The 25,665-nt window shown below is 55.8% G+C and overlaps 10 protein-coding genes across 10 annotated transcripts; 5 read left to right on the forward strand and 5 right to left on the reverse strand.

Moving 5' to 3' along the window:
• Positions 1-1,954: 1,954 nt before the first annotated feature.
• On the forward strand, positions 1,955-3,754 carry CkaCkLH20_05955 (uncharacterized protein; the record flags this gene model as incomplete). Its single annotated transcript, XM_038888672.1, has 7 exons — positions 1,955-2,388; positions 2,443-2,519; positions 2,570-2,640; positions 2,687-2,832; positions 2,885-3,223; positions 3,299-3,426; positions 3,507-3,754. The coding sequence occupies 7 exons, from the start codon at positions 1,955-1,957 to the stop codon at positions 3,752-3,754; spliced, it is 1,443 nt and encodes a 480-aa protein (XP_038746008.1).
• Positions 3,755-4,433: 679 nt separating this feature from the next.
• On the reverse strand, positions 4,434-6,322 carry CkaCkLH20_05956 (uncharacterized protein; the record flags this gene model as incomplete). Its single annotated transcript, XM_038888673.1, has 4 exons — positions 4,434-5,740; positions 5,799-6,002; positions 6,064-6,161; positions 6,270-6,322. The coding sequence occupies 4 exons, from the start codon at positions 6,320-6,322 to the stop codon at positions 4,434-4,436; spliced, it is 1,662 nt and encodes a 553-aa protein (XP_038746009.1).
• Positions 6,323-7,000: 678 nt separating this feature from the next.
• Positions 7,001-7,733, reverse strand: CkaCkLH20_05957 (exonuclease; the record flags this gene model as incomplete). Its single annotated transcript, XM_038888674.1, has 2 exons — positions 7,001-7,600; positions 7,653-7,733. The coding sequence occupies 2 exons, from the start codon at positions 7,731-7,733 to the stop codon at positions 7,001-7,003; spliced, it is 681 nt and encodes a 226-aa protein (XP_038746010.1).
• A 620-nt stretch (positions 7,734-8,353) lies between these two features.
• On the forward strand, positions 8,354-9,964 carry CkaCkLH20_05958 (uncharacterized protein; the record flags this gene model as incomplete). Its single annotated transcript, XM_038888675.1, has 1 exon — positions 8,354-9,964. One exon carries the CDS (start codon positions 8,354-8,356, stop codon positions 9,962-9,964), a length of 1,611 nt encoding a protein of 536 aa, XP_038746011.1.
• Positions 9,965-12,263: 2,299 nt separating this feature from the next.
• On the forward strand, positions 12,264-12,884 carry CkaCkLH20_05959 (cupin domain containing protein; the record flags this gene model as incomplete). The annotated part of the gene is made up of 1 exon (XM_038888676.1): positions 12,264-12,884. The coding sequence occupies one exon, from the start codon at positions 12,264-12,266 to the stop codon at positions 12,882-12,884; it is 621 nt and encodes a 206-aa protein (XP_038746012.1).
• A 1,484-nt stretch (positions 12,885-14,368) lies between these two features.
• On the reverse strand, positions 14,369-14,866 carry CkaCkLH20_05960 (uncharacterized protein; the record flags this gene model as incomplete). Its single annotated transcript, XM_038888677.1, has 1 exon — positions 14,369-14,866. The coding sequence occupies one exon, from the start codon at positions 14,864-14,866 to the stop codon at positions 14,369-14,371; it is 498 nt and encodes a 165-aa protein (XP_038746013.1).
• A 580-nt stretch (positions 14,867-15,446) lies between these two features.
• CkaCkLH20_05961 (putative SAM dependent methyltransferase) lies at positions 15,447-18,638 on the forward strand (the record flags this gene model as incomplete). The annotated part of the gene is made up of 8 exons (XM_038888678.1): positions 15,447-15,504; positions 15,571-16,149; positions 16,253-16,668; positions 17,361-17,413; positions 17,466-17,597; positions 17,807-17,845; positions 17,904-18,542; positions 18,590-18,638. 8 exons carry the CDS (start codon positions 15,447-15,449, stop codon positions 18,636-18,638), a joined length of 1,965 nt encoding a protein of 654 aa, XP_038746014.1.
• A 1,457-nt stretch (positions 18,639-20,095) lies between these two features.
• Positions 20,096-20,539, forward strand: CkaCkLH20_05962 (uncharacterized protein; the record flags this gene model as incomplete). Its single annotated transcript, XM_038888679.1, has 1 exon — positions 20,096-20,539. One exon carries the CDS (start codon positions 20,096-20,098, stop codon positions 20,537-20,539), a length of 444 nt encoding a protein of 147 aa, XP_038746015.1.
• Positions 20,540-21,168: 629 nt separating this feature from the next.
• CkaCkLH20_05963 (uncharacterized protein) lies at positions 21,169-22,257 on the reverse strand (the record flags this gene model as incomplete). Its single annotated transcript, XM_038888680.1, has 1 exon — positions 21,169-22,257. The coding sequence occupies one exon, from the start codon at positions 22,255-22,257 to the stop codon at positions 21,169-21,171; it is 1,089 nt and encodes a 362-aa protein (XP_038746016.1).
• A 495-nt stretch (positions 22,258-22,752) lies between these two features.
• CkaCkLH20_05964 (uncharacterized protein) lies at positions 22,753-23,947 on the reverse strand (the record flags this gene model as incomplete). The annotated part of the gene is made up of 3 exons (XM_038888681.1): positions 22,753-23,109; positions 23,189-23,489; positions 23,565-23,947. The coding sequence occupies 3 exons, from the start codon at positions 23,945-23,947 to the stop codon at positions 22,753-22,755; spliced, it is 1,041 nt and encodes a 346-aa protein (XP_038746017.1).
• Positions 23,948-25,665: the final 1,718 nt, after the last annotated feature.

Here is a 25,665-nt window from a genome sequence, read left to right on the forward strand (position 1 = left end):
GAATAAAACCGGCGGAAATTCGCTGCCACATCTTACTGTCCAACGGGCACCTTCTCACTTCCTATCCTCACCAAAACTTTTACCATCTACCAACCACGGAATCGTACCGTGCATCACCGGCCAGCGCACCCTTTAGATAATCAACATCGCCATGGTCTGCGGTGCCGCAAGCCAGATGACGGTCTTCGTCTGCCGAGCCCATCATGCCTGTTGGCAACATGCCTGACTTGGGCCTAGCGGCCGTCTGTCGACTCGATGAGATGAACCGATCGACGTTCTGCAGCTCGTCTCAAGAATATTCGTCAACCATCTTCACCCCGGCCCGGAGCATCAGGCTGGATTACCTCATCTCTACGAGAGGCTCTGCGCATTGCACTCTGCGCGAGCGGTGCGAATGAAGAAGGGATGGATGGAGCGTCATGTCGCATGCATTTGCGGAGACGACGAGATCGCGGTGCATTACGGATACTTCCCAGACCAATGCGGAAGGGCGTTCCATCGTCTTGCATCTCACCATGCATCTGTCATTACTCGCTCGTCACCACGATACTTTCCACGCCGCACACAGCACTCGAGTGTTCTCCAAGCTTTTTCTTACGTCGTCAACCGAACCCGTCCGTCTGGAAACCCTGCGAGATGCTCTGAAGCCAAGCATAGTCGAGAGCGATGCGACGTTATGATGTATCGTCAATATCCTCGTTGGTTACCGAATGTCCGACGCGGGACTTCCTTTTTGGAGTGATCGGCCAGTCGCTGCACTCCGTCTCAAGCTGCCGGCCGATCTGGCGCCGTGGTTTCTCTTCGTGCTCCGCGAGGTCTTTATCAAAAGTTGGTGCTCGCCTGCACTATTTATGCAAGTGCTAGTCGCCCAGGTCATCCCCCGCCGGCTCCGGGCCGGCCTCATTCGTCCGCCGCACCGTCTTGGACGTTCCTAATGCATGCAGAGGTGGGAAGCGTACAGGTCCATGGGGTCATCCTGAGCAGTCGTGGCATGCTCTGGCTAGTCCGTCGTCGGGTCAATATGTGTTGAGCCCACACATTTTGCTTTGGCAGCAATCTGACATACAGACGCTCCTCTTTTCAGTCACTTCCAGCAGCTTCGCCGGATTTTCTTCAGAGGCTCTGCAATCTCGCCTTGGGGATTTCGGTGTGTTCTTGTGGCCCTGGGTTGATACACTCGGCGCCTTCGTCGGTCAGTCCACTCGGTGGTTCAGAACGATTAACGTCTAAGACCGACGTTGGTTTGGTGGTAACTATCAGCCCAAATCCAACCTCGAATTTGCGCGCTTATTTTCAGCTCCGATCTCAAGTAATAGCATCAATTGAAGCCCAAAGGCGGCGCACCACCAATATCATCCGACACGAATCTGTCCTGGATATAGAAAAGCAACATACGGCGACCACGGAACGCTGGACACGTCAGATGTGAGCAGCCTGTGTTGGTGTTTGGGTTCGTACCGCCAGCGCAGAAACGAGACGGAACAACTGGAATTGAGGTCTGGCAGGGTGTGGTGGCGTGTGTTTCCAGGCTGGCCGTCGAAATCGAGACCTGCAGCTCCGAATCGCAGTTGCAGCCGCTTTCCACCCATTGAGCGCCCATCGTTGTGGCCACACGTTACCACCACCATAACAGAGAAATATCATGCCGAACTGAAGAAGCGGGTCATCTCTCCTTCCTTTCCTCCCTCCGATCAGCAATCCTGTCTGTCACTATTTCTGGGCGACATCACAGCCCTATGAGCTATTCATCGCCATCGTTGAACAGCAGCTCCCGGACCCAAGACTGTTATCTGAACACAACCTAAAGACCACCGTCATTTCTTTTGTTTTGGAGGATAAGGAACTGGAACCGACCAGACTACCCCGATTGCGCGGTCCCCACGCCGAATCATGAGATATTGAGCCGAGTCACCATCGCCAACCCGGCCCAACAACACCACTAAACCCGCAAAAAATGGAACAAAGCCTGCAAAAGGTCGACTTTCGACTGCTCCAGGGCTGCTGCCTCGAGGCCGAGAGGGCCGATCTGGTATCGGTGAATCTGGAAGGCCTCCGTCTCGCCTTGCCGGAGAGCTACGGCGGCCACCTCGCCGCGCTCGTCGAGGAAATGCGGAGTTGCGCAAGGATCCTCCGAGACTTGGCCGACCGCTCGCAGATGCACTTCAACCGCGTCCCGATACTCCTCAACTACCTCAACATCATCCTGCCGTGTCTGTCGAGGACCCTTCGCGACATCACCAACTTTTACGAGACACGCACCGTGAGCAAGGAGATGCGATGGCGGAAGATGTACCACACCATGACGCAGGAAGTCGGCGGATTGCCGCTCCCCCAGCGCTTCGTTTTGTACAACCACTTCCTGACTTGCTTGAAGCATCTTCTGACGAGGTAGGTCGAAGTCGGCCTGATATCCAAGACGAGATGAATATTAACAGGTGTAAGGTCGCCAAATTTTGATCTCAACAGTTTGGAGAGCCTACGAACGAGAATCATTGGTCTGCGGGAAGCAAGAGGCCTTCGTATGACCCCAAGACCGATGTAAAGTCCACAATGCTGACCCTTGTTATAGCAACACCGGCGACACAAGTTGGCCCGGTACTTCGTCCAGAAGCCATGCTCTTGCCGGCGGTTCAAGACCCCGTGAGTGCCTCAGGTCGTATGACGATGCTCTACTGACAACGACTAGACCGACCATTGGGCCGAGCAAATCTTCTCACTACCGTTGCCATCTCGGACGGCCTTGAAGAGCAACAAGCCCTCAGAGGCCCGTGGCCAGTTCATGGCATGGGGCCAGCTCAACATCCCGAAGGAAACCAAGATGCTTTTCAGGCGGTACGTAGCCGATGCTCCTCAGGACCGTCACGGTCTACTAATCCGCAACTAGGCCTTTTGACGAGGATCGTCTCGCGTTGATGATGTTCCTCAACCTGCTCAACCAGACTCCGTACGTCCTCCTGCGGAGCTTCCACCAGGGCGCGCCGTGGTTCACGCTCCGCGGCACCCACGAGCTGGTCATCCACCGCGAGGGCAGCACCCTCTGCCTCAACCGCTGGAGCCAGGTCGACAACATGCCGAAGCTGTGGGCCGGGCTCTGCTTCAAGACCTGGGAGGAGCTCGTCCTGTTCCACAACACCTTCGTCTCCCTCAAGGCCCGCAACGCCCTCACCATCAGCATGAACGCCAGGGAGTACAAGCTCTCGGGCGAGAAGAGACTCTTCCAAGCGTAAGGCTTTCCCTCCTCCACGCCCGCTGGGTTTCCCGTCTGGCGAATGCACTAAGAATGCACTAACAACGGCAGCCAAATCATCGACGACGGGTTCAAACACTCCCTCATCGTCTACCGCGACGTCGCGACAAAGGGCCTCCGCCTCCACGCCGCCGTGTGGGAGGGCGAACTCCGCCAGTGTCCGGTGTGGACGGCGTTCGGTATGTCTCGGGCTCATTCCCCTTTCAACACCCTCACTATGTCTCGTCTTGCGAACTCCCCCGCTGACTTACCACAAAAGTAACACACCAGTCCGCCTCCCCGACCTGGCTGCACCGCAAGTCCCGCCACCGCGTCTGGCTCAAGGACATACAGCTCTACGTCTTCTGCCACCGCTACCGCCAGATGAACATGCGCAAGGGCCAGGGCGGCGCCTTCGAGATCAACTTCGTCTCGGACGAGGGCGCCTCCCGCTTCCGCGAGGTCTTCTTCCCGAACCCGGACGAGACCTCGGCGGAGGCTGCCGGCGCCATCGAGGGTGCCAAGTGATCGTTCCGACGACCGGGTCCGAAGCTCGGTCTTCGGGCGATGGATAACGACGCCCACCGGCCCCGGCCCCCGTTGACGTCGGTGGAGTCCCTCGTATCCTCCCTTACCCACGTTACGTTCAGCCACCCGCCCGGATCTCCTCTCCAAAAATATACGATGGGTGGGAACTCGTTCCACTTGGCCCCCTAGTGTAGAGATTCCGTGGTGTTCCACGGTTGTCTGCGCCTTCCCTTTGTTTGACCTCGGAGGAAATACCCCGAGGAGAAGAGAAAGATTGATTGTGTGTTGATCTTGTATTGGATTTCGACATAAGCGCAGCGTGCTTTTATTTTCTTTCTTGGTTTTCATGATGTTGTCTATTCAGTTTTTTGATTATTTTGAGCCTTTTGATATCTCTCTTCTTTGTTCTAATGATTGATGAATCATAATGACAGCTAGTACAGACTGAACAAAATCAGGATGTGAACGGACTCATGTGCCGAGATGAAAGTGACAGAGGCCATGCAATTACGTCAATTGACTTCAATTTATGCTATCGTGTACCATCGTAACATCATCCGCAGCGCGCGCCGGGTGCTGGGGCTCCTCTATACCGAAGCGCATCTTTTATACCCTCCCTAACTTTCTTTTGTGTCTTTGTTCTCTCTCTCCCGGGGATCATACAACAGGGACCAGACGCTTAGGTCTTGACGTCGGGCTCGTCGCGGCCGATGAACTCCTTGAACTTGAGCAGGTCGGTGGCCATCTTGATCTCGGGCTTGAGGAAGTCCTGGGCGTCCTGGTCGTAGGTGCTGGGGTCGCTGCTGTGCTGCTCGAGGTAGAGGCGGATGGTGGCGCCCGAGGAGCCGGTGCCCGAGAGGCGGACGATGATGCGGCTGCCCGAGGAGAAGGTGGCGTAGAGGCCCTGGTTGGAGGAGACGGAGCCGTCGAGGTCGGTGTAGGAGAAGTTGCCGGCGCCGGTGACGGTGCGGTCGCCGACCTTGCTGCCGACGAAGTTGGGGTCGGCGACGAGGTCCTTGAGGACGCCGACGACCTTGTTGGCGCCGTCCGAGTCGACGTCCTCGTAGTCGTAGCGGGTGAAGAAGGTGCGGCCGTACTCGGTCCAGAAGTCCTTCTGGATCTGCTTGATGGAGGGGGTGGCGTCGGGGTTCTGGACGCCGAGGCCGGCGATGATGTTGAGCCAGGCGACGACGGCCCAGAGGCCGTCCTTCTCGCGGATGTGGTTGGAGCCGGTGCCGAAGGACTCCTCGCCGCAGATGGAGAGCTTGTCGGCGTCGAAGAGGGCGCAGAAGAACTTCCAGCCGGTGGGGACCTCGTAGCAGTTGAGGCCCTGCTTCTTGGCGACGAGGTCGACGGCGCCCGAGGTGGGCATGGAGCGGGCGAGGCCGTAGACGCCGTTCTTCTTGAAGTAGGGGATGAGGTTGGCGTGGTGGGCGATGATGGCGAGGGAGTCGCCGGGGGAGACGAAGGCGTTGGCGCCGTAGATCATGTTGCGGTCGCCGTCGCCGTCGGAGGCGGCGCCGAAGGGGATGTTGTTCTTGTCGACGACCTCGACGAGGGAGTGGGCGTAGGTGAGGTTGGGGTCGGGGTGGCCGCCGTTGAAGTCGGGGCTGGGGACGCAGTTCTGGGTGGCGCCCTGGAGGCCGAGTTCCTTCTCGAAGATGGCGGTGCCGTAGGGGCCGGTGACGCCGTGGAGGCCGTCGAAGAGGACCTTGAAGTCCGGGTGGGACTGGAAGAACTTGCGGATGAGGTCGAAGTCGAAGATGTCCTTAAGCATGTCGACGTAGTCGGCGGTGCTATCGACGACCTCGACCTCGAGGGAGCCGTAGGTCTTCGTGCCGACGGTGGTGATATCGACGTCGGGGATGGAGGCGATCTTGTACGAGGACAGGGTCTTGGAGGCCTCGTAGATCTTGTTGGTGACGGACTCGGGGGCCGGGCCGCCGTTGGCGAGGTTGTACTTGATGCCGAAGTCGTTCTTGGGGCCTGTTCGAGGGTCGATTAGCTTTGAGAAATCAAACTCTGATGCGTAGATAGTTCCTACCGCCGGGGTTGTGGCTGGCCGTCAGGAGGATACCGCCGGTGGCCTTGCGCTTGCGGATGACATGGCTGGCGGCGGGGGTGGAGAGGATGCCGTTCTGGCCGATGAGCAGCTTCTTGACACCGTAGGCGGCACCGATCTTGGCGATCAATTGGATGACCTCGGGGTTCCAGAAGCGGCCGTCACCACCGATGACGAGGAAAGAGCCTGCGGGGGCGGTCTGTCAGTTCGTGGGAGATGGTGATGCGGTGTGGGGAGTTTTGTTTACCCTCGACTCCCTCGGGGATGGAAAGCAGGATGCTCGTGACGAAGGACTCGCTGTAGTGAGGCTGCTGGAAGACGGTGACCTTCTTGCGAAGACCAGAACTGGTGAAATGTCAGCTATCGAGTCCTTCGAGGGGTGATGGAAGCTATGGCGGGGTGGCAGAAAGTCGACGAGATCGGCCTTGGTGTTTGTGCAAATATCGTACGTACGTTCCGGGCTTCTGGTCCTGGAAAGGCTTGAACTCGACAGTCTGGACGTCCATGGTGCTTTGCGACTTCAAATGATACCAATTAAAGATGATACTGCAAAAAGGACGTGATGCAGAGTAGAAAAAGGGGAGAGTCGAGAATTGGGCGAGCTACCTGTGTAGCAAGTAATAATGCGTGAGGTGGTAGGTATGGCAACTCCATGGAACTGAACTGGGCCAGACCAGGGGACGACACTGGAAGGAGGGGCAAAAAGGCCTGTAAAGGTTGCTGGCTTCCAGGTTCGCTGCGGTGAATGGCAGCAGCAGTGAATTGTTGACGCGACGTGATAGGTCAGAATAGAGAGCTGTGGTCGAGGTGGGGGTTTGCTTGGCCAGTGATATCATCCTGAGGCTGGACGTGGGCGGGGTCACTGAGCAGCGAAGGAGGGGCAGCTTTGGTGGAGAGCCCCTCACCTCCAGGTCACCTCCAGGGGATCGCATACCGCCTCAACGAAGCACAGGGGACGCTGGCGAATCATGGCGGGGTGGAGGAGCTCGTGTTCACGCACTGTCTTTTTCGTGCGGTTTTTGGTGGGTTTGACGGTGATTATGTTGATTCTACACTGTTATCCGATATTTTGGATTAATGAGAGCATTCGCATTTTTAGATAGGTACCCTGGCTTCAAACGGTGTCGTGATCAGTCAATTGATAAATTTATTTGATTGTATTCGGCATCTCATCCTATGCTGCCCTAAAGCAAGTTATCCGCCCAGGCCTCCTCCTCGTCCTGCTCACTCAACGGCGTCTCCTGACCGCTGCCGCCCCGCCTCCATGTCAAGCCAAAGATGGCCTCCCTGTAGTACTTGGCCTCCTCAATACTCTCCAGAATATCTTCCTTCGCCTGGTGCAAGCCCTGCTTCTGAGGCACGTTATCAACCACCTGCGTCGGCGCCCAGCGTTTCGCCGCCTCCTTGATGGTGCTGACATCCAAGATGCGGTGGTGGAGATGGTCCACGACCTTCCGGTACGGCTCCTTATTCAGGAACGACCGGTCAGCATGCACGCTGTTGCCGGCCAGCAGCGCCGTCTTCCGCTCCGGGACGTGCCGCTTCACATAAGCGAGCAGCTCGTCCGCCGCCTGCTCCGGCGTCGTCGTCGACTTGATGACCGCCGCGGTCAGGCCGCTCTCTCCATGCGTCTTGGTGCACCAGTCGTCCATCTGTGCCATGCGCTCTTGTGACTGGTGAACGACGCAGCCCCAGCCCTCGGGGTCAACGACTTCCAGGTTGCCGGTGGTGATGATGCAAAAGATTTCGATGATTTCCTCCTTGTCTGGGTCCAGGCCGGTCATCTGAGAGTGTGTCAGTTGAATGGTTCGTCGAAAGTAGACTTCATGCACTCACCTCGCAGTCGATCCAGACGAGGGGTCCGTCTGAGGCGGACTTCATCTTGGGCGCCGGTGCCTTGGGTCTCAAAAAGTCCATGGTGAATTTGGCGTATTACTGAAGGTATTCGGTGCTCTGGAATATGGTCGCGTGACCAACGGTAAAGGGAGCTTGAAGGTAGTCGCAGAGAATTGAGGTCAGTTTCTCCTTGCAGTTGGCTCGGCCGAAAGGTACCTTACCTCAAGAGGTGGGGTTCAGCCATCACAGCTCCAACAGTCTGTGGCTGCCCGCTTTCTCTTACATCACCGTCGTGGCGCACGAGGCATCTGGTGATCGTCTCGACGGGACCGGCCCCGGCTGGCTGCCACGATAAGATAACGCCAGAGCTGATACGATAAGAAACGCCTCGCCAGCTGGCATTCAAATACCACTACAATGATTGGTCGGATCCCGCCAAACCCCCGCTTTTCAGCCCGGGGAAGCTGTAAACCGCGAGAGCTCCTGCTTCACTTCATTCCCGTCCTCACCTCTTGCTTATTATTGTGAACCCCCTGCTGTGTGTGTCCTGTTCGTTTCCAAGATCCCCAGTCGTCACACAAGTCTGATTGTGCAAAGTCCTGAAAAAAAAAAATTGCACAAGAAAGCGCCCAGCTTCGTTAGAAGCACCAGCGACGACCCCCTGAACCCAAAGCGGCTGCTTCGACAACCGCAAGTCCACCATGTCCTCCATCAAGAAATCAGGCTCGCCCGTTGCGGTGGCCCCGGAGCCCTCAATTGTGCCGCCAGAGAAGCCTCCAATGTCTGCATCGCCGCCGCGCATTCTCATCATCGGTGCTGGATCAAGAGGCCAAGCCTACGCCTGCGCCACCGAAACATCCAGCAATGGCGTCGTGGCTGCTGTCGCTGAGCCGATCGCCTACAAGCGACAGTCATTCGGCCGGACGTACATCTGGGGCTCGGCTGCTCCCTCAGAAGGCCAGCAATTCGCCGACTGGACCGAGTTCGTCGCTTACGAGACACGCCGTCGTGAAAGGGAAGCTGCTGGGGAGACTGTACCGCCCGGTGTCGATGCCGTCTTCATCTGCGTGCTCGACGAGATGCACCGGAATGTCGTCGTCGGACTGGCTCCGCTTGGACTGCACGTCATGTGCGAGAAGCCGCTGGCGACATCTTTGGCAGACTGCCTAGACATGTACGAGGCCCTCAAGCCCCCTGCTGGTCAGGAACCCAAGAACGTCTTCTCCATCGGCCACGTCCTTCGCTACAGCCCGCACAACATGCTCCTTCGCAAGCTTCTTCTAGAAGAGCGTGTCATTGGCGACATCATCAACATTGTTCACACAGAACCAGTGGGGTGGTGGCACTTCACTCACTCCTATGTCCGAGGCAACTGGCGGAATGAGAAGACCACAGCTCCGAGTCTGCTTACCAAGAGTTGTCATGATATCGACCTGCTTCTCTGGCTTCTGAGTTCACCCGTCAAAGCTGGCCAAGGCACACCGCATCTACCGTCTACTGTATCTTCGAACGGTTCTCTCCAGATGTTCAGGAAGGTTCGGAAACCAGTCGCAGCAGGAAATGCAACGAACTGTCTGTCTTGTCCACTGGGCGACCAAGGGTGCAAGTACTCGGCCAAGAATATCTACCTGGGCCCAGATCTCAAAGGCTTGGGCTCGGGGAACACCGACTGGCCTGTCAGCATAGTGCTCCCCGAGATCGAGGACTTCGGCACAGCCTCCGAGGGAAGCAAGGTGTTGGCATCGAAGCTCGCGGAGGACTACGACGAATCGACCCCGAAGGAAGTTGTTTCATCGCGGAATTGGTTTGGCCGTTGCGTTTTCGAGGCGGACAACAACGTTTGTGACGAACAGACGGTGACCATAAGCTGGGATGATGTCTCTACCGAATCCGAAGAGCCTAAACTGTCAAAGTCCGCCACGCTGCACATGGTTGCGCATACGAAGAAAATATGTGAGAGATACACACACATTTACGGCGTTGAAGGTGAGATCTACGCCGATTCCCGTACCATCACTATCGAGAACTTCAACACCGGTACCACCCAAGCATATCATCCCACCATTGAAGACGCCGGCCACGGCGGTGGTGACAAGGGACTTGCACGACAGTTTATTCTAGCTGTCGACCGAGTTAAGAACCACGGATGGACGCCAGAGAGAGCTCAGAACGAATACATCGGTTGCTCCTTAGAGGAAGTAATTCGCTCGCATGCCATGGTCTTTGCTGCAGAAGAAGCGCGGACGGGCAAGAAGGTGGTTGACTGGGCACCATGGTGGTCAAGCAAGGTTGCAGCCACGGGCAGTGGATGAACGGCAGTCCTCGGCGACCATTTCCGTAGAAAACTGGGGTCTGGCTGTTGCTGAGCAAGTATGATATCGGGTCATTCCTTCGAAGAAGCTAGTGGGTTGCCACGAAGACGCGGAGAAACCCCGAGATTTCATCTTCAAGAGTTGCGAATGTTTATACCATGTCGTTCCCTCGGGGACAAGCTGCCGACGGCTTCTCCCCGAGATGTCTAGCTTCTACAGCTTCAGAAGACGTTTCTTGTCAATCGCATGCCCCAGAAGAAGGGATTACGCGTGGGGGTGCATCCGCGGCTGTGCTCATGCTTTGGGCGTTCGCCCATGCCCCGCCCAGCCAGACTTGCCACCAAAGTCATCTCATTGATATCCCAGGCACCTCGCGTCGATCCCCCACGCTTTCAGCACCGTGTTCGGTACTCGGCAAGCGCGCTGACAGGTCGATGGTCAGCTGAATCTGACAGCTTGCCGCACGACTTTAGAGTCGCATCAGCCAAGCTTCGACTTTGACGATCTATTTCATCGGCCTTGCTGCCGCCGGCAGCTCCCCGATCTCGATATCTTCAAGGAGGAGTCGAGATATCTTGCACTTGGCCATTCTCCCCGGCGGTCTCTTTCGCGGCAGAGTTACGTTTGAGGATGATCCGGCAACCAAGTTGGACCCTCGACAAGTCGAGCAACAACTATCGTCTTCGATGGCAAGCCACGAAACACATCACTCGGAACTGGTTGGCAAGAATCGGGAATCAATGGAATCAAAGGAACTCCCCGTCGGTCGTTGCGCCCGTCTACAGCAGCGTGTTCTCGCTTCACGGGGACGTCGCCGAGCGTGAAGAACTCGGGGAGGAAATTGCCCTCGTTGTTTTCCAAATATTGCTTCTGGCGTTGCAACCTGCACGCCACCGTTTGGAACAGTTCCAGAACGTATGCTGACCGCTCGGGGCTTCCCCGTTGTTCGGATTGTGTTACGCAAGTCGACAGCATAGAACCTGACAAGTAGGCATGTCATCTCATTGATCCGATTGGTGTCATTTTGCCAGATGACATGATGATTGAACAGGCGTGGATTTTGCACTTCAGGAGACCGTTGGATGTACCGCCAGATCTGCATAGTCATCTGGTACACGTCCCAGCTCATGTCTCGCTCTTTGGCCGCGCGATTCGCGGAGGCAACACCGAAGGATTGAGTCGTACTCAACAAGAAGATACATCTTTTCACCAAAATCCAGGGGACGAACGGATCTTTCGGGGAGGTGAAGCTCCACCGCCAAGCTGAAGCAATATAAAGCCTAAAGTCAATTCAGAACAATCCTACGACAGCTCCCCGAACAATCGCCAACCGGGAGAGATTGTTAGCGTCCCCGAAGCTCGAAGATTGATCGCCATTGCACAACTTTGCCAAGCCGTCATCCACAAAGCCAAGATATGTTTCACGAGTCAATCCGAGTAATCACCCCGAACCTGCAAGCTCCCCCTCACCGTTGGTGAAGCCATCCCTGCCAGCCTCTGCACGTCGAATACAAACCTCAGAAAATGTTGAGATAGCTCGCGGCACGCTGCCGCGGGGTTTTTCTAAAGTGCGCCAACGGTTTTTCGTCTCCGTGCGCAGCGGCTGATGACCATGTACTGCAAGGCTCGGGGTCCAATCTTGCCCGAGCAGCAGCAGGGTGGCGTCAGCACTTGGACGAGACGAACCTTGCTTGATGTTCGCCAGCCTGCGTCTCGATTTCAGCCAGTAGTTGGGTTGAAGCAGGCGCGTGAAATGCCCTCTCCTGCAAGATATGCCGCCAAAGCCCTCGACAACATACTATGCAGAACGTACTCTGGACTTGCAACTTCCGTATTGTGTCAGCTGAGGGACAACACTCAAGTGAGGAGGAGATCTAAGGCAAGGACAACTGGCTAGGGGGGAGGACGGGTCGGAAGTCACGTCGGCGAGCGCCCCGAGGTTCCCCGTGCGCCGCGAAAAAGCCAACGGCCGTAAACATCTGCACCTCATAAAGAACCCCTCCATCCCCTCTTCCCGTTCCAATCGCATCTTTTGGAACGCGAGAAACGCATTGATTCCCGTCCTTCGCTCGACCATCGGACGATTCGTCAACCAATCGAGGCGTTCCTGTCACAAAGAATAAGAAGCATCAACAGCGCACGTCACCTTGTCTACATCCTGCTCGCAACCCACGCTGCTTCCCGTCAAGTGTCAAGGACCTGTCACCGAACCTTGCTCCCTCCCCAAGCTATCAATTAGCTCCAAACCGAGAAGATTTCCAAGACACACCCACACGCACATACACCGTACACAGCAAACATGTCGTCCTCCGGAGCCCCTCCCGCCCCCGCAGCCGACGAGCTCCCCTTCGGCCCCGTCCGCCGCCACATCACGACCCACGACGCCAACGGCCGCGCCGTCTTCTCCGACGCCTTCCCCGTCGAGGTCACCCCGGACCCGCTCCCCAACATGTTCTTCCACACCTGCTACACGACGCCCGCCTCGCCCGTCGACATGGACGGCGAGCGGGACCTGGGCGCCTACGCGCCGAACCACCCGCGCATGCCGACGCTGCACCTGCCCTCGGGCTCGGTGCTGCGCGTCGTCGACTTCGGCCCGCGGACGGGGCCCATGATGCACCGCACCGAGAGCTGCGACTACGGCATCGTGCTCAAGGGCGAGGTCGAGTGCCACCTGGACGACGGGGCCGTGCGGACGCTGGGCGAGGGCGAGATCATGGTGCAGAGGGGCACGATGCACGGGTGGAAGAACGCGACGGACGCGTGGGCGAGGGTGGTCTTCTGTCTGCAGCCCGCGAAGCCGGTCGAGGTCAACGGGGAGGTGATGAAGGATGATATTCCGTTCATGAAGGTCTCGCCGGAGAGGCAGGCTGATTATGAGAGGTTCATGGCGGAGCAGGAGGCCAAGGCGAAGCAGTGAGGGCGGCGGGGACTGGAGAGTGAAGGCTGCGGGTGGGTTTGCAAAGTGTTAGCCTATGACGGGGAAAAGAATAAATATCACTTTCAAGCAAGGATTTCTGTGAGCCCAGCGACTTCTGGTCGTCGAACCATTCAACTGCAAGGATGTCTGAGAAGCAGTCTGGATCCCGCCATCGACCATGCGAGTCTTTGAAATGTTGCAGGGCTTTCACTGGCTGACTTCCATGCCCCGCGCTTGTGTCGTTCATCGCTCGTGGCGTATTGTTGTCCGTATAATTCGACATACGCGTTGAATTCTAGGTTAGGTTGTTCACGTGATGACACATTCATGTAGATATCATGTGACATCCCAGATCACCATCCGGGTTAGAACCCCAATGTACCAGAGTTATGGATCCGACATCGACTGTAGCATACTATTCAAATTTAGTTGTCAACTTGTCTGAATTATATAGTCAATGGCCGCCTCCGTTTCCTTTTCGAGAACATACTAGCCTCATCTGCTCGATGTCGGCGGGCCTTAGAGCGTCGTCCATACAATCCTTGGGTCAGCATGATGGAGGTTCTGCCATGTTGTCTGCACGAGTCCCGGAAATTCTGCACCACATCCTCCAATACACTTGCCCTTCCGGTATAAATAGCCGTCGGTTCGGAGGGGATATCGATTATGCAACCGTAGTGCCGGTAGTCCATTCAGATGATCCGGACGTTGCTAGTCCACGTTATTCGATACTGTCTTCCTCGCAACCAATCGATGACCTCTAGATCATAAACGAAAACGAAAACTAGCCTAGTGGTTCCTCTACACTGGAGTTCTATTCTTCATCTCTTTTGGTGTATTCTGGCCGTATTACGACCGTTGAGGAGGGTGGTAGGGTGGAGTGTGTGATGTTCTTTGGCTAGTGATGGTGTATTCATCAGAAGCGAGACCATCGAAAACCAGCTCGTATAGACGGACTTCATATCGTAATGACAACTTCCGTCCTCCATTGTTGTTGTTGTAGGTAATTTTCAATTATCATCATGTTTTGGGCTTTTAAGTACTGTAACAAACACCGCTACTGGTGATAGAGACTATGAATGCGAAAATGAGGGTTGAGCTGAAAGTTCGGGTGTCAACGAAGGCAAAGGCTCGATTGTATCATGCACGTAGGACACAGTATAAGTGCACATATACAGCATTCGACGCAATGAGAGGTCCGGATGTTCACTTCAGTAATCCTGATTCACGGGGCAAATCGCAATTTCTAGTGTCAATTACGATATTGCAAGTCCGTATCATGGAGAAATAGAAGTTGGTTTATATGCTGAGAGAGGAACGATCTGCGTCTTCATTCGTTCTGGACAACTCGACATGCCTCTCCTGGTGGACACTGAAATCGAGCTTTCCAGCTGCATTGACGCAAATAACCCTTCAGCAACGACAACCAAAACATGTTTCTGGAGCGGTAGAGTAAATTCAAGCTAGGCGGCTGTGTGTGATGCTCATTCCAAAGCGCCCAAACGTCCAATAAAATTCACCGACGTCAGCGCCGGCCGCGGCGGCGCGCCCCCACGATCCGACGACGGCTTCAGCAACGACGGTTTCGGCGGCGACGACGACGACGAAGTATTCAAACTCTCCCTCAACCCCGCCAGGTCCGCCTCGTTCCAGTACTGCTTAACATAGACCTGGTGCGAGGAGTCCGCGACGGGCCTGCAGATGGCGTCGGCCCATCGCTTCGCGTCGTTGGATCTCTTGAAGTGCACGATGATGGCCCGGGCCGAGCGGGTCGTCGAGACGTCGGTGGCGGAGGGCGGCAGTTCGAAGGCGACGATGTTGCCGTCGTCGCGGGAGAGTTCCAGGTCCTTGTGCCGCCGGATGCTCTGGCGGTATGCTTCGGCGAGGTCCTTTTCCGTGGAGGGGAACTCGACTTCGACTGTTGTGGTGTTGTTGGAGAAGTGGAGGTAGACGTATAAGCGGAGGGCGTCGATCTCGGGCATGGTGATGGAATGGAGAGTCTGAGAAGTCTGAGCAGAAGGTTTGATAGAAGGGGGTTTATTTGATGTCTTGATGAAAGTTGACAAGTCCAGAAACAATTCAAGTGTTTGATTGTGATTGATATCGACGGACGTGATATCTGGCTTTTTCTTTCTCCAAGATATTGATTGAAAAGTGAGAGGCAAGTTGCGCTCCTGCGGCTGAGTAGCCCTTACAAGTAAGTTATGTACAAATGCTACTAACGGTATCGCTAGCCACGAGGTTGGTGAATGATATCAAGTGTTCAGCCAGCCGCGTGGCTTGGCAAGACACGAGTGCCGCGACGGACTGGAGCTAGACGGATGTGTGACACAAGTTTCTTTGAGATATGCCGAATCGCCCCCACCGGCAGAGCTGTAGTTTATCGGTGATCGTCTTCAGCCGCACATACTTAGAGTGCCTCGTTTTGGGAATAAACGTCGTTGTGTACTGGTATTGCAGCAAACGACATGCCCGAGACACACAAGGCTTCGAGGAGCGGTTTTGCTGCGCATCTTTCGTCTCCAGACAACAACACTCTTTTTCTTGCTTCGCTGGCAAAACATGACATTCGACACAATCTACGAGAAGCAAGGCGACCCCACGTCCGCGACTGAGACTGGTGAGCATCTCATTCTTCTAGATTGATTCTTCAAAGACAAGCACTGACGATTGTCCCCGCCGCAAGCTGAAGTCGACGACGATACGTCGGCCAGCGTCCGGTCTCGTCCGCGCAGTACAGTATCGACCGAGTCTGAGTCTGTCTTGTCTCACAGTAACAGTAGCACAGACAAGACCCGATACCGCCTACGCACTCCGAGCGTTTTCTTTCAAGATTCTCGGTTCACCGTCGAAGGTGTAGAACATGGCCGCAACAGCTTCAACAGCACGAGATCACGCCCGCGCAACGGGGACGCGAGGCGGGTCGTCGCACTCGACCGTGACAACCCGGGAGGCTGGGTCATCGATCACCATCGAGATAACCTGATTATCGAGCTGGACGAGCCCCAGGTCGGGGTTTTCTCGTCGGCGTTCCAGGCCTTCTGGGGACGGGTTTGGGGGATGAGAGGTGGCAGGAAAGAGACCCTGCTGCCGTCGTCGTCCGTCTCGTCAACTTCCACTGATAAAAAGCGATTTCAGATCAACTTTGCCGAGGTCCAGCGGATGAGAATACGGAAACTACAGTGTGAACTGGTAAGGCATGTCGTTGAGATGCGGACGGACGGGTCAGAGTCGAGCGGCTGGGAGGAGACGCTCGAGAAGTATAGTATGACATCTCTTTTCATCTTCGTTCTCTCTTCCCGTTCCTTGTAGACCATTCCATTTCGGTTCCTTGGAATCCCCAATTACTGACGAAGCATCTGTAATAGTCAAGGCCCTGCAGGACCACGATTTCATGGAGAACCGCAGCAACTCGATCCGCGACCCCTTCCTCGCCACGGGCGAGTACGCCATCGACAACTACGTCCTCAACCGCAACATCGACCGGGACCTCGCCGAAGCTAAGGACATGAGGAAAATCAAATCTCCCCGGCCGTGGGAGAGCCTCGACTCGGGTCGCGACCACGAGCCCATCTGCGGCACGCGCACCGGCAACGTCGCCAGGACGTGGCTCCGCGGGTTCAAGGAGCGCGTCGTGCTCGCCGCCGCCGGGGGCGCCTTCCTCATCGGCCCCATGTGGCTGATGGTGCTGAACAGGGGGCTCTACACGTCCCTCATCTCGACGACGGCGTTCGTCGCGGCCTTCGGGTTGTTGATGGCGTACTTCTTGGACGAGGGGAAGGATGTGCTGGGGAGCACGGCGGCGTATGCGGCGGTGCTTGTGGTCTTTATCGGGACGAGTAGTTCGTAGATGAGAAGTGCTTTCGTGGGTGGCAGTTGTGGTAATGCGAGAGAAATTGAGGGGTGAGATGACGTTGATTTGAGAAGGGTGTTCGTGGATGTGCCGCCATCTCTCGAATCTCGGGGGCGTAGCATCTCCGTATTATTCCCAAGGCGTTGATGTTTCCCACAGGTCGTCCCTCACGGCCTTCCGGAATCAGCATTACTGAATCAGCATGTAATGGAACCCTGTAATTCAACGGCTGAGCGATGTGATCTCATTCGCGCAGCGAGGCATGGCCTGCAGCTGTCCCGCTTGGCGGTCCGCTTCCGCCTGCAGGTCTTCATGCATTCGAAGGACCAACGGGGTCCGAGGCTCTGTACAAAAGAGCAGAACACCCAGATCCCCCAATATCGATTTCTCCATCCATCTCTTTTCCACCATAAATTGGAACGGATCACGGGGGTGCCGCTATGTCAGCGTCTCCGAAGTCAGTCCCGTCCTCACCGGCGAACGCTGAAGAAGGACGCGCTGAAGGCCTTATCGAAATCGTGGGTACTCATCTTTCTTTTCTTGTTTTTGCTTTTTTCCTCGGCGTAAGACGCGGGTGTTTTCGACGTATTGCATCGTTGCGTGCTGATCAAAGTCCGTTCTAGAACCCTGCCGTCGCCGAGGAGGCCGAAGATGGATGCGAATTAGACATGATCAGGTTGGTTGTGTGAGAAGGGGTGGCGTAAGCACAAGTTTATGACCAATACCAGCCTTGCTTCATCGACCGCATCGTTGAGCGAAAGCATTATCGAATATCGCCGCATCCACGGTCGAACGTACACTCAGAAAGTCGACTACTGGGGGCCGAATGACGAGAGGCAGAACTTTGGACTCGACATCAAGTAAGATGGTTCTCCTCATCCACGAGCGCCGTTCAGAGCGACTTTTTCGTATTCGAAAAGTTGACTGATATATGACAACAGCCATTGGTGGATGACTCTGTTTCTCGGCCATCAGCTCTTTCTCGCTCCAATTAGACATAATCCACAGGTGGCCAATATTCCGGGATATTTGTCCTATCAACATGGAATGAGACTGATAGTTCGCAGAGGGTACTCGATCTCGGCACTGGGACGGGAACTTGGGCGATGTGAGTGCCCGTCTCGATACCAACCGAACAAATGAACAGACTTGTCTGATAACTGCAGCGATTTCGCCGACGAGTTCCCTTCCGCCGAGGTGATCGGGGTTGACGTCTCACCCATCCAACCAACTTGGACCCCTCCCAACTGTGTTTTCCAGATGGACGACATAGAGCAGCCATGGACTTGGGAAGCAAATCATTTCGACTTCATTCACATACGCAACCTCGAAGGGTGCATCGGGAATTGGACAAATCTCTACCGACAGGCTTTCCAATGCTTAGCGCCCGGAGGCTACATCGAAATCAAAGAATTCGACATCGAAATTCGGTCCCAGACGCATTATGATTTGGGTGATGATCACCCATTCAAAACGTATTCCAAAACCCTTATTGGGGCTGCCGAGAAGCTCGGCAAGGTAGGGGTCCAGTGTCGCGACCGTGGGATAGCCAAAAGCCTTGAAGCAGCTGGCTTCGTCGGCATCGTCGAAAAGAAGTGGGCGATTCCTGTCGGACCCTGGGCTAAAGATCCCGTTCTGAGAGATGTCGGCACGGGATCGTTGGATTACCTCGACCAATCCCTCGAGGGCTTCGTGACGTTTCTCCTGAAGGAAGTGATGGGCTGGCAGGATGCCGACGTCTTGGTATTCGTCGCCCGGTTTCGCCAAGCTATCAAGGACTACAGGCTCCAGCCGTTCTTCGACCTGTAGGTGTGTCTTTGATTATTCCATGCTGTATGCTGACGTCTGCTAGACATCTCGTCTATGCAAGGAAGCCGGAAGCTGTGAAGACGACGACCTGAGACAGGGCTCAGACGTGACTCGATGGAGATGCAGTAGATACTCATTCGAACAAGCGAGATTTCAGATGGAACTGGAATATTGGTGTTTGTTCATTGAAAGCGCAAGAGAAAGTCGCGTGGAAAAGGAGAGTCGAAACCGAGTAGTCGATGATTGTCCCCGAGTCGCATCAAGCATTTTGCCAACGACACGGCAATCGGCGGCACAAGGGTCTAAGTGGCCTAACTCTGGCTGGTTCAGCTGGCCGAGAATTCCAGCAGCCACACTGGAATGAGTCGATCGTCGATTCGGGATCCTCCGTCTACCGGCTCGAGGCCTCTGGAGGGTAGAGGGTCAGAGAAAAAGTAACGCCGTAAATGACTAGGGTTAGGGAAAAGAATCGACAAAAGCAACATGACACAATGCGTTTGTGAGTTTTGCGAAAGCCGACCTCGGTGGAACAAAAAAAAGCAACGAGGACGTGTACTTTTGGGGGCCATTTCCACCGTTCTTCTTCGCTGAAAATGCTCGATCGATGTCTTGCGTTCGCAAGGCCGGCCGACATGTGTCGTTCGTGTCTTGGCCACAACGCACAGGCTTGACTGGCCTTTTCTTGTGTCTGTTTTAGAACATGATGACTAGCAGGGAGCTCGTCCAACGCGTAAAGACGCGTCGCGAGAAGGTGCGACACGGTCCTCGGCAACTTTGCGGAGGTCTCTGTGGTCTCCAGCTAGAGATCACGCCCGTTGACGGACTCTCTGAGACAACACAGACTCATTGATGTCTGGACCTTTTTCATGGATGAAGCAACAGCTGCAAACGCAAGTGCGGGTGATGTTGAATGGAAACCGGGGCTGCGAATCAAGGGAAGGGGATAGATAGAGTTATCGGCAGATTGCTTACCTAAGGTCCTTGATACGGAGTTTAGCCGAGGTACCCCGAATGCGTCTTAGATGACGATGACGGTCTGATCACCTGATACCAGGAAAGAAAGGGGGCGTGTTCAACAAAGGCTAGAGTGGTCTTTTCCAGTTGGCGGACTTTTCTGGTTGATACCATCCAAAACCCCAAGAAGAAACCTCGAAAAATGATAGATCTCAATCCCGTTTTGCTTATTCCTGTGATAAATGATCGCCATTGTGCCTTCAGGGTGTGGAAAGTGTACGTACCCATACCCGCAAGGCAGCCCTCGCATCCACTCCACACTCAGCTTCCCCGACTGTTGGCAGGTGGCCCACCCCCTGATCCACCCCGAGAAAGTGGGTCCTTCCACCGGCCGTGAGGGCAAGGGAAAAAAAAAAAAGCCCACGCCCATGCTCCCGTCTTCGTCTTCATCTCATCTCAACAGCTTCCTCTCACTTCACCTCTCGTTGTCATCGACTTCGACGTCGTAGTCGCCCACCCACGGCTTCACCACCACAACCGCTCTCACTGACGTCCTTCTCCGTCCGTCGTCATCTCACTACAACCGACCAGCACCATGCCTCGACGCGCCGCCCTGGAGCCCAAGCCGCGCAAGCCGCAGTACTCACCCGAGAAGCGCGCCCGCATCGCCGTCCTCTCCGAGCTGGGCATGTCGCTCAAGGAGATCTCCGTCAAGGAGGACGTCCCCGTCTCGTCCATCAAGGGCATCGTCACCCGCTACCGCCTCCAGCAGGCCGGCCGCGACCGTCCCCGCCCCGGACGCCCTCGCATCCTGTCGGACCGCGACGTCAAGACCGTCCTGCGCGTCCTCAAGGAGAAGCCCGCCATCTCCTACGCCGAGCTCAAGCGCGACGCCAACCTGACCTGCGCGACCAAGACCCTGGTCCGCTACCTGCAGATGGAGGGCATCAAGCCCAACAAGCCGGCCCCGGGCGACTCCGAGGAGGAGGCTTCCAAGCTGCGGGTGCTGGCCGAGCCCGAGCCTGCTGATGAGGAGTGAACGGCCACCTCGGCGCCGGCCGCGCACTTATTTGAAGCATGCCAAGCCTGGACATGAGTCCTCAACGCGACCATCGTCTGGCTTGAGATCACGATGAACATTTTTACGAGACGAACGACTTGTAAGAGATCCCCCAGGCCTGCTGGGGTTTCATGTAAAACTGACAAGGTGCTGCAGATGAACATGCATTATGAAAGGCGTTGGAGGCCTAGAGGGTGAATTGAGTTTTATGTGGTTCGCCAAATTATGGCGATGTCGAGCAGATGCATTACCGTCTAGCTCAACCACCGCATTGGCCGGCGGTGTACAGCACGCCAGCCTACCTCTACATCTATCAACAACTTCGACTATTCACCTGACTTACGCTCTGCAACGAGTCTTTTGGCCAAATCTTGCTTGGGCAATGGCGAGGGGCCTGTACTAGGATTCGGAGGGATTACCAAACTTGAATCACCACCATCTTCGAATCAGCCCTAGTAGTTTTACGTTGTCTAACCTACGGAGGTGGCGTTGATCCTGGAAGGATGCGTGGTTGCAAAGACTCGCCGGCATACAGTATTCTTTCAGGCCAGTTGAAGGGTATACGCATTACATTAAAGAGAAGATGACCACATACACACATACCTCCTCTATCCGCTGTGATGACCATCACCCATCACTCTCTCAACGTGCTTCAGATAGGCTTTCTCGCTGCACTCACCTCGACTCACCTCCTCAGTGCTGGGTAGGAGACCATCGTTCTCAGCCCTGGCTCTCCAACCCTCCCAATCCACGTCCGCAATCCTCCGATCGATAAACACCAACCGCCCGCCCTCCCGGACGGCCCCGCAAAACACCTTGACCCAGTTGACCCCGCCGTCCACCTCCCTGTCATCCGCCTCCCAGCCGCACAGCTCCCAACCGGGCGGCCTGACGTACCACTTACCGCTCCGCAAACCCGCAATCACCAAGCACCGGAGCCGCAGGCATCCCATCTTCCCCGCGCCCCTCCGGATCCCCTCCTCGCCCACCCTGCCCCGGCCGTACGACCGCAGGTCCAGGAAGACGGTCTCGAGCTGCGGCATCACGGCCCAGTCGACCTCGACCATGCTCGCCTCCGTCTCGACGAAGAGCCTCATCCCGAACCCGATCCTGGTCTCGGTGTTCCTGCGCAGTCGGAGCTCGAACCACGGGTCCTTGGCCACGCCGTTGAACATCAGGTGCCGCGGCGCGAGGCGGTCGTCGTCGGAGCCGGGGGGAGACGAAGAAGACCTGTAGACCAGCGCGCCGTGAGACATGCACTTACCTATGCCGTCGTCCGGGGCCCGGGGGAACACCTGCTCGAACGTCCGGAGCCGGGTCCTCTCGACGTCCCGCAGCGCCCAGTCGAGGGCCACCGGAAATCTCGCCCTGAGCTGTTCCATCAGCACACAAGTGTTCGCGGGCGCGGTTCTCATGGAGAATCCGACGTGGTCTCCATCGCCGTGCGTCGCGCCAGAGACGAAGACGCCTGGGTCTTGGCCTGTTCCGCGCGTGTAGACGTCGGTCCGCTGCAGGTCGTAGATACGATTGACGGGGTCGGTGCCGTGGGAGCAAACGCGCCATTCCGGCACGAAGAGAGCGAAGGCACAGGGGGTTTCTGTGGAGAGGAGCTCGAAGAGGACGTTGCGCTGAAGTTCTACGGGGAGGTTTGTTAGTCGGTCGAGGACGGAAGGGTCAGTACGTGGGGAGAGTTCCATGGTGGCTTCGGCTGTTCCTGGGATCGTTGTCCCGAGTTTCCTTGGGAGCTCTAGAGACTAGAAAACAGAATAGCAAGGGAGAGAAGACCGATGACTTTATTTATATCCAGATCTCTGTATGTTCAGTCCATTGGATTCTCTCCGCATAGCGGCCTGGCCCGCACCTTTGTTCACAGTACCCCCGCCAGTACCCTTGTCTTTCGTTGTCTTTCAAAGGGAGAACAATGCCATTAAAACCCGGGGCCGCGAACCTCGAGGCCTCGAGGCTGCCGAGGGTAAAAGCCACAAGTAGCGCGGACCAACCAGCCTGTTCACCAGCCTGGCCTGGAACACAGCCGCAGACCCGACTGATCGGAACAGCTCTTTCGTTACGAGACTGTCGCGACTTGTCGGTCACCTTCGAACGTCCTTAGACAACCGGCCTCGCATCCAATATCCACAGACATCAAAGAAAATGAGAACAAATTGAATTCGACATTAGATAGACTAAGGTATCTAAACCACGTCATAAATGGGAATCATCTCCGCCAGGGTAGCCTCCAGCATCTCCTTCTGCTCCGCGTGAAACTCCCTCATATCCTCCACATCAAACTTCTTCCCCGCCTCCATCCGCCTCCTCAACCTCCTCTGCACCTCCCGGAACCGCTCCTCGAGAACCTCGGCGCGGTACATGGTGTAGTCGTACATCAACATCGACTGGTCGCTGATGGGGCGGGAGCCCGTGAGCACGAGCTCGTCGCGGACGAAGGGCGACTTGGGCCGGAACGGCGTGATCATCGAGATGCGCTCCTTGCCGAACGCCTTGAGCGCCGCGTGCTGGATGTAGCGGCCCTGCAGGATGACCGCGGTGCCCTGTGAGAGATGTACGTGTCAGGTTCGCCTGCGTCGAGAGGCTGTGTAAGTGGAATGAAATGGCAGAGGGTCGTCTCACCATCGTGGGCCCCCGCACCTTCAGGACCTCGCCGTCACCCTTTTTCACGGCGGTCTCGCCCCCGGTCATGTTGGAGCAGTCGGAGAGCATGGTGACGCAGACGAAGGGGAAGCTGTCGTAGTGCCACGAGAACCCGACGTTGTCGCCGCCGGCCTTCCCCGCGTCCTCGTCGCTGTTGACGATGATGTTGATGTGTCCGATCTCGTACTCGAAGGCGTGGACGAGGTCGATCCCCGCGACCTGCGACACGGCGTTCCGTACCTCGTCGCTCTTCCACAGGGCGTGGATGAACGGTGCGGCTCTGTTCCAGTCGTGTCAGCAAACATCTCTCAACTTCTCACCATCAAATTTCATTCAGGAGATACATCTCACTTACTCTCTAGAGTACCCTCTCAACTGATTCTTCGTAAAAGTCGACGAGAACTGGCACTTGTCCAGAACCTGCTCGCTAAAGAGCTCCCGCCTGACCTGCTGCACGGCCTCCGGGGTAAACAGGGGAAAGGGGTCCGAGGAGGCGATGGGGGAGACGCCCTGGTCGCCGTAGCCCCACTCCTCCATGGTGTACGTCCTCTTCGGGGGCTCGAAGCAGACGTGCTTGGACGCGTCGAAGTCGATCTTCGGAGCCGCGCGTGCGGTCTCGATGAGGTCCTGCGGGAGCTTGTTGGTTGGGCGGAGGGGGGTCTTGTTTGTGGGGCCGACGACCACCGGGGCGCGTTTGCGGACTGTGGGTGCCGCGGGCGGGAGGAGGACGGAGGGCATCTTGGTCGTGTGGGTAATGTTTTCGATGTTGAGGGTTAGAGATGTGTGAAGTGGCTGTGTGATATCTGAGGCGTGGTTGTGTGTTGTTTGTTGTGCTTGCTATCATCGGGGAGTTTAAGGCCATCAAGGAGCCTTTTGTAATACCCCGAGGAGGGGCTATCGTGTCGATTCTACCACGGACTCCGGGCCGTAGACCGTCCATCCCGTGACTCCAGATGGTCTCGTGAACCGCTGATACGGACGGCTCGGTATCGAAGACCGGCCACGGGTTTGGATACGTGTGAGCCAGTGTATGGTTGCCACATGCAGACAGATGATAACGGCCCAACATGTTGTGTTTGCCTGGTTGGGTATCTTGTCTCGGGATGAATTTCCGTGGTTAAGTAATGTTGGGTTCGGGAGTGAGGGGAGGTGTGGGAGGCAGGGATCGGGAGCATCCGACTCAGAACCGACACTACCGCAAGCGCCTCCCCGGAATCTTTGGGATGTCAGCGAAATTACCTTGCATATATAAAGTCTGTAAGAAACCTCCCAGAAAATGCCGAAAGGATGTGTTCAAGAAGGCCTCGACGGTCCGTGAAGCGTCTACTTCAGTCTGCAGACTTCGCGGGATGTCCTCCTACTGCCTATGGGCCTTTGGATGTCGGACGTTACGAATGCTGTAGTCCACCCATTCCCCAACTTTTCGGAGGCCAAATTGAGCTTGCGGGGATGTTTGTCGATTGTGGCTAAGTAATGCTTGCGTGAGATGTCTCTCTGGAAAGCTCGGCGAGACTCGGATGTCACTCAGTCTTCCACCATGTGTTGTTCGGTCTGGTATCCGTTGGGAAGACTCCCGGGCCGTGTTCTAGATCAGCATTTCTGGTTTCCGCGCCCACGGATCGGGATTCGAACACTCGAGTATATTTGATGTCCAGAGTAATAGGTTTGGCTTATTATCGAATCTACCTGCTCAGATGTTTGGTTGGCTGTGAAGTCGTGATAGGTCTGTTCTCAGAAAAAGGCTTAGGCACGGCGTTCGTTCACCTGACTGATGATCGTCGACACATCTCTACGGAGGCTAATCACACTGTCGCACAAACGACTCTGCTTTTCATCTTCATCTCCTTCCCATAATGATACAGCGTAGAATGCTCCAGAAGCCCAAGGGATGATTGCCTTCAACGTACGCCCAGCTTCTGAACGCTGCTACTAGTATTCTCGCGTGTGAAGCACGATAAACGTCAGAACGAACGACTCCAAGACTAAGGCTCCAGCGATCTCCGAGACAACTACCTTTGGTCATTGTATGATTTGGAGTCATAGATACCTCCAACGCATCGCGTTTTATAAAGCAGAATGGCTGCGGTTCTCCCATCTGCGAGGTTTATGTCAGTTTATTCAGCTTGAGTTCCATCAAGACTCCGATAGGTAGATTAGTTTGTCACTTCAGAAGAACACGTTCTCACCTACCCAGACATATAAATCCGTTAACAGTAACGATTGGAAGAAGCAGCAACAACGCGTTACGTACTCTCCGTCCTCTGATGTGCAATGGCCAGAGAGATTCATTGAGCACTCATCGCCTTTCAACAAGAATCATTCCCCCATGCATTTCGACGTCGAAACTCTCGGGAAACCCCACGTCTCTTCTCGCCGCTGCTTCTATGGTATACCGTAATGTATAAAATCAGAACAGAGTGTTCTCGAGCAATGACTTACGACGCCCCGAAGCTGCC

Source organism: Colletotrichum karsti, assembly GCF_011947395.1.
Source record: "Colletotrichum karsti strain CkLH20 chromosome Unknown Scaffold17, whole genome shotgun sequence".
In the NCBI taxonomy this organism is placed as follows: Eukaryota; Fungi; Ascomycota; class Sordariomycetes; order Glomerellales; family Glomerellaceae; genus Colletotrichum; species Colletotrichum karsti.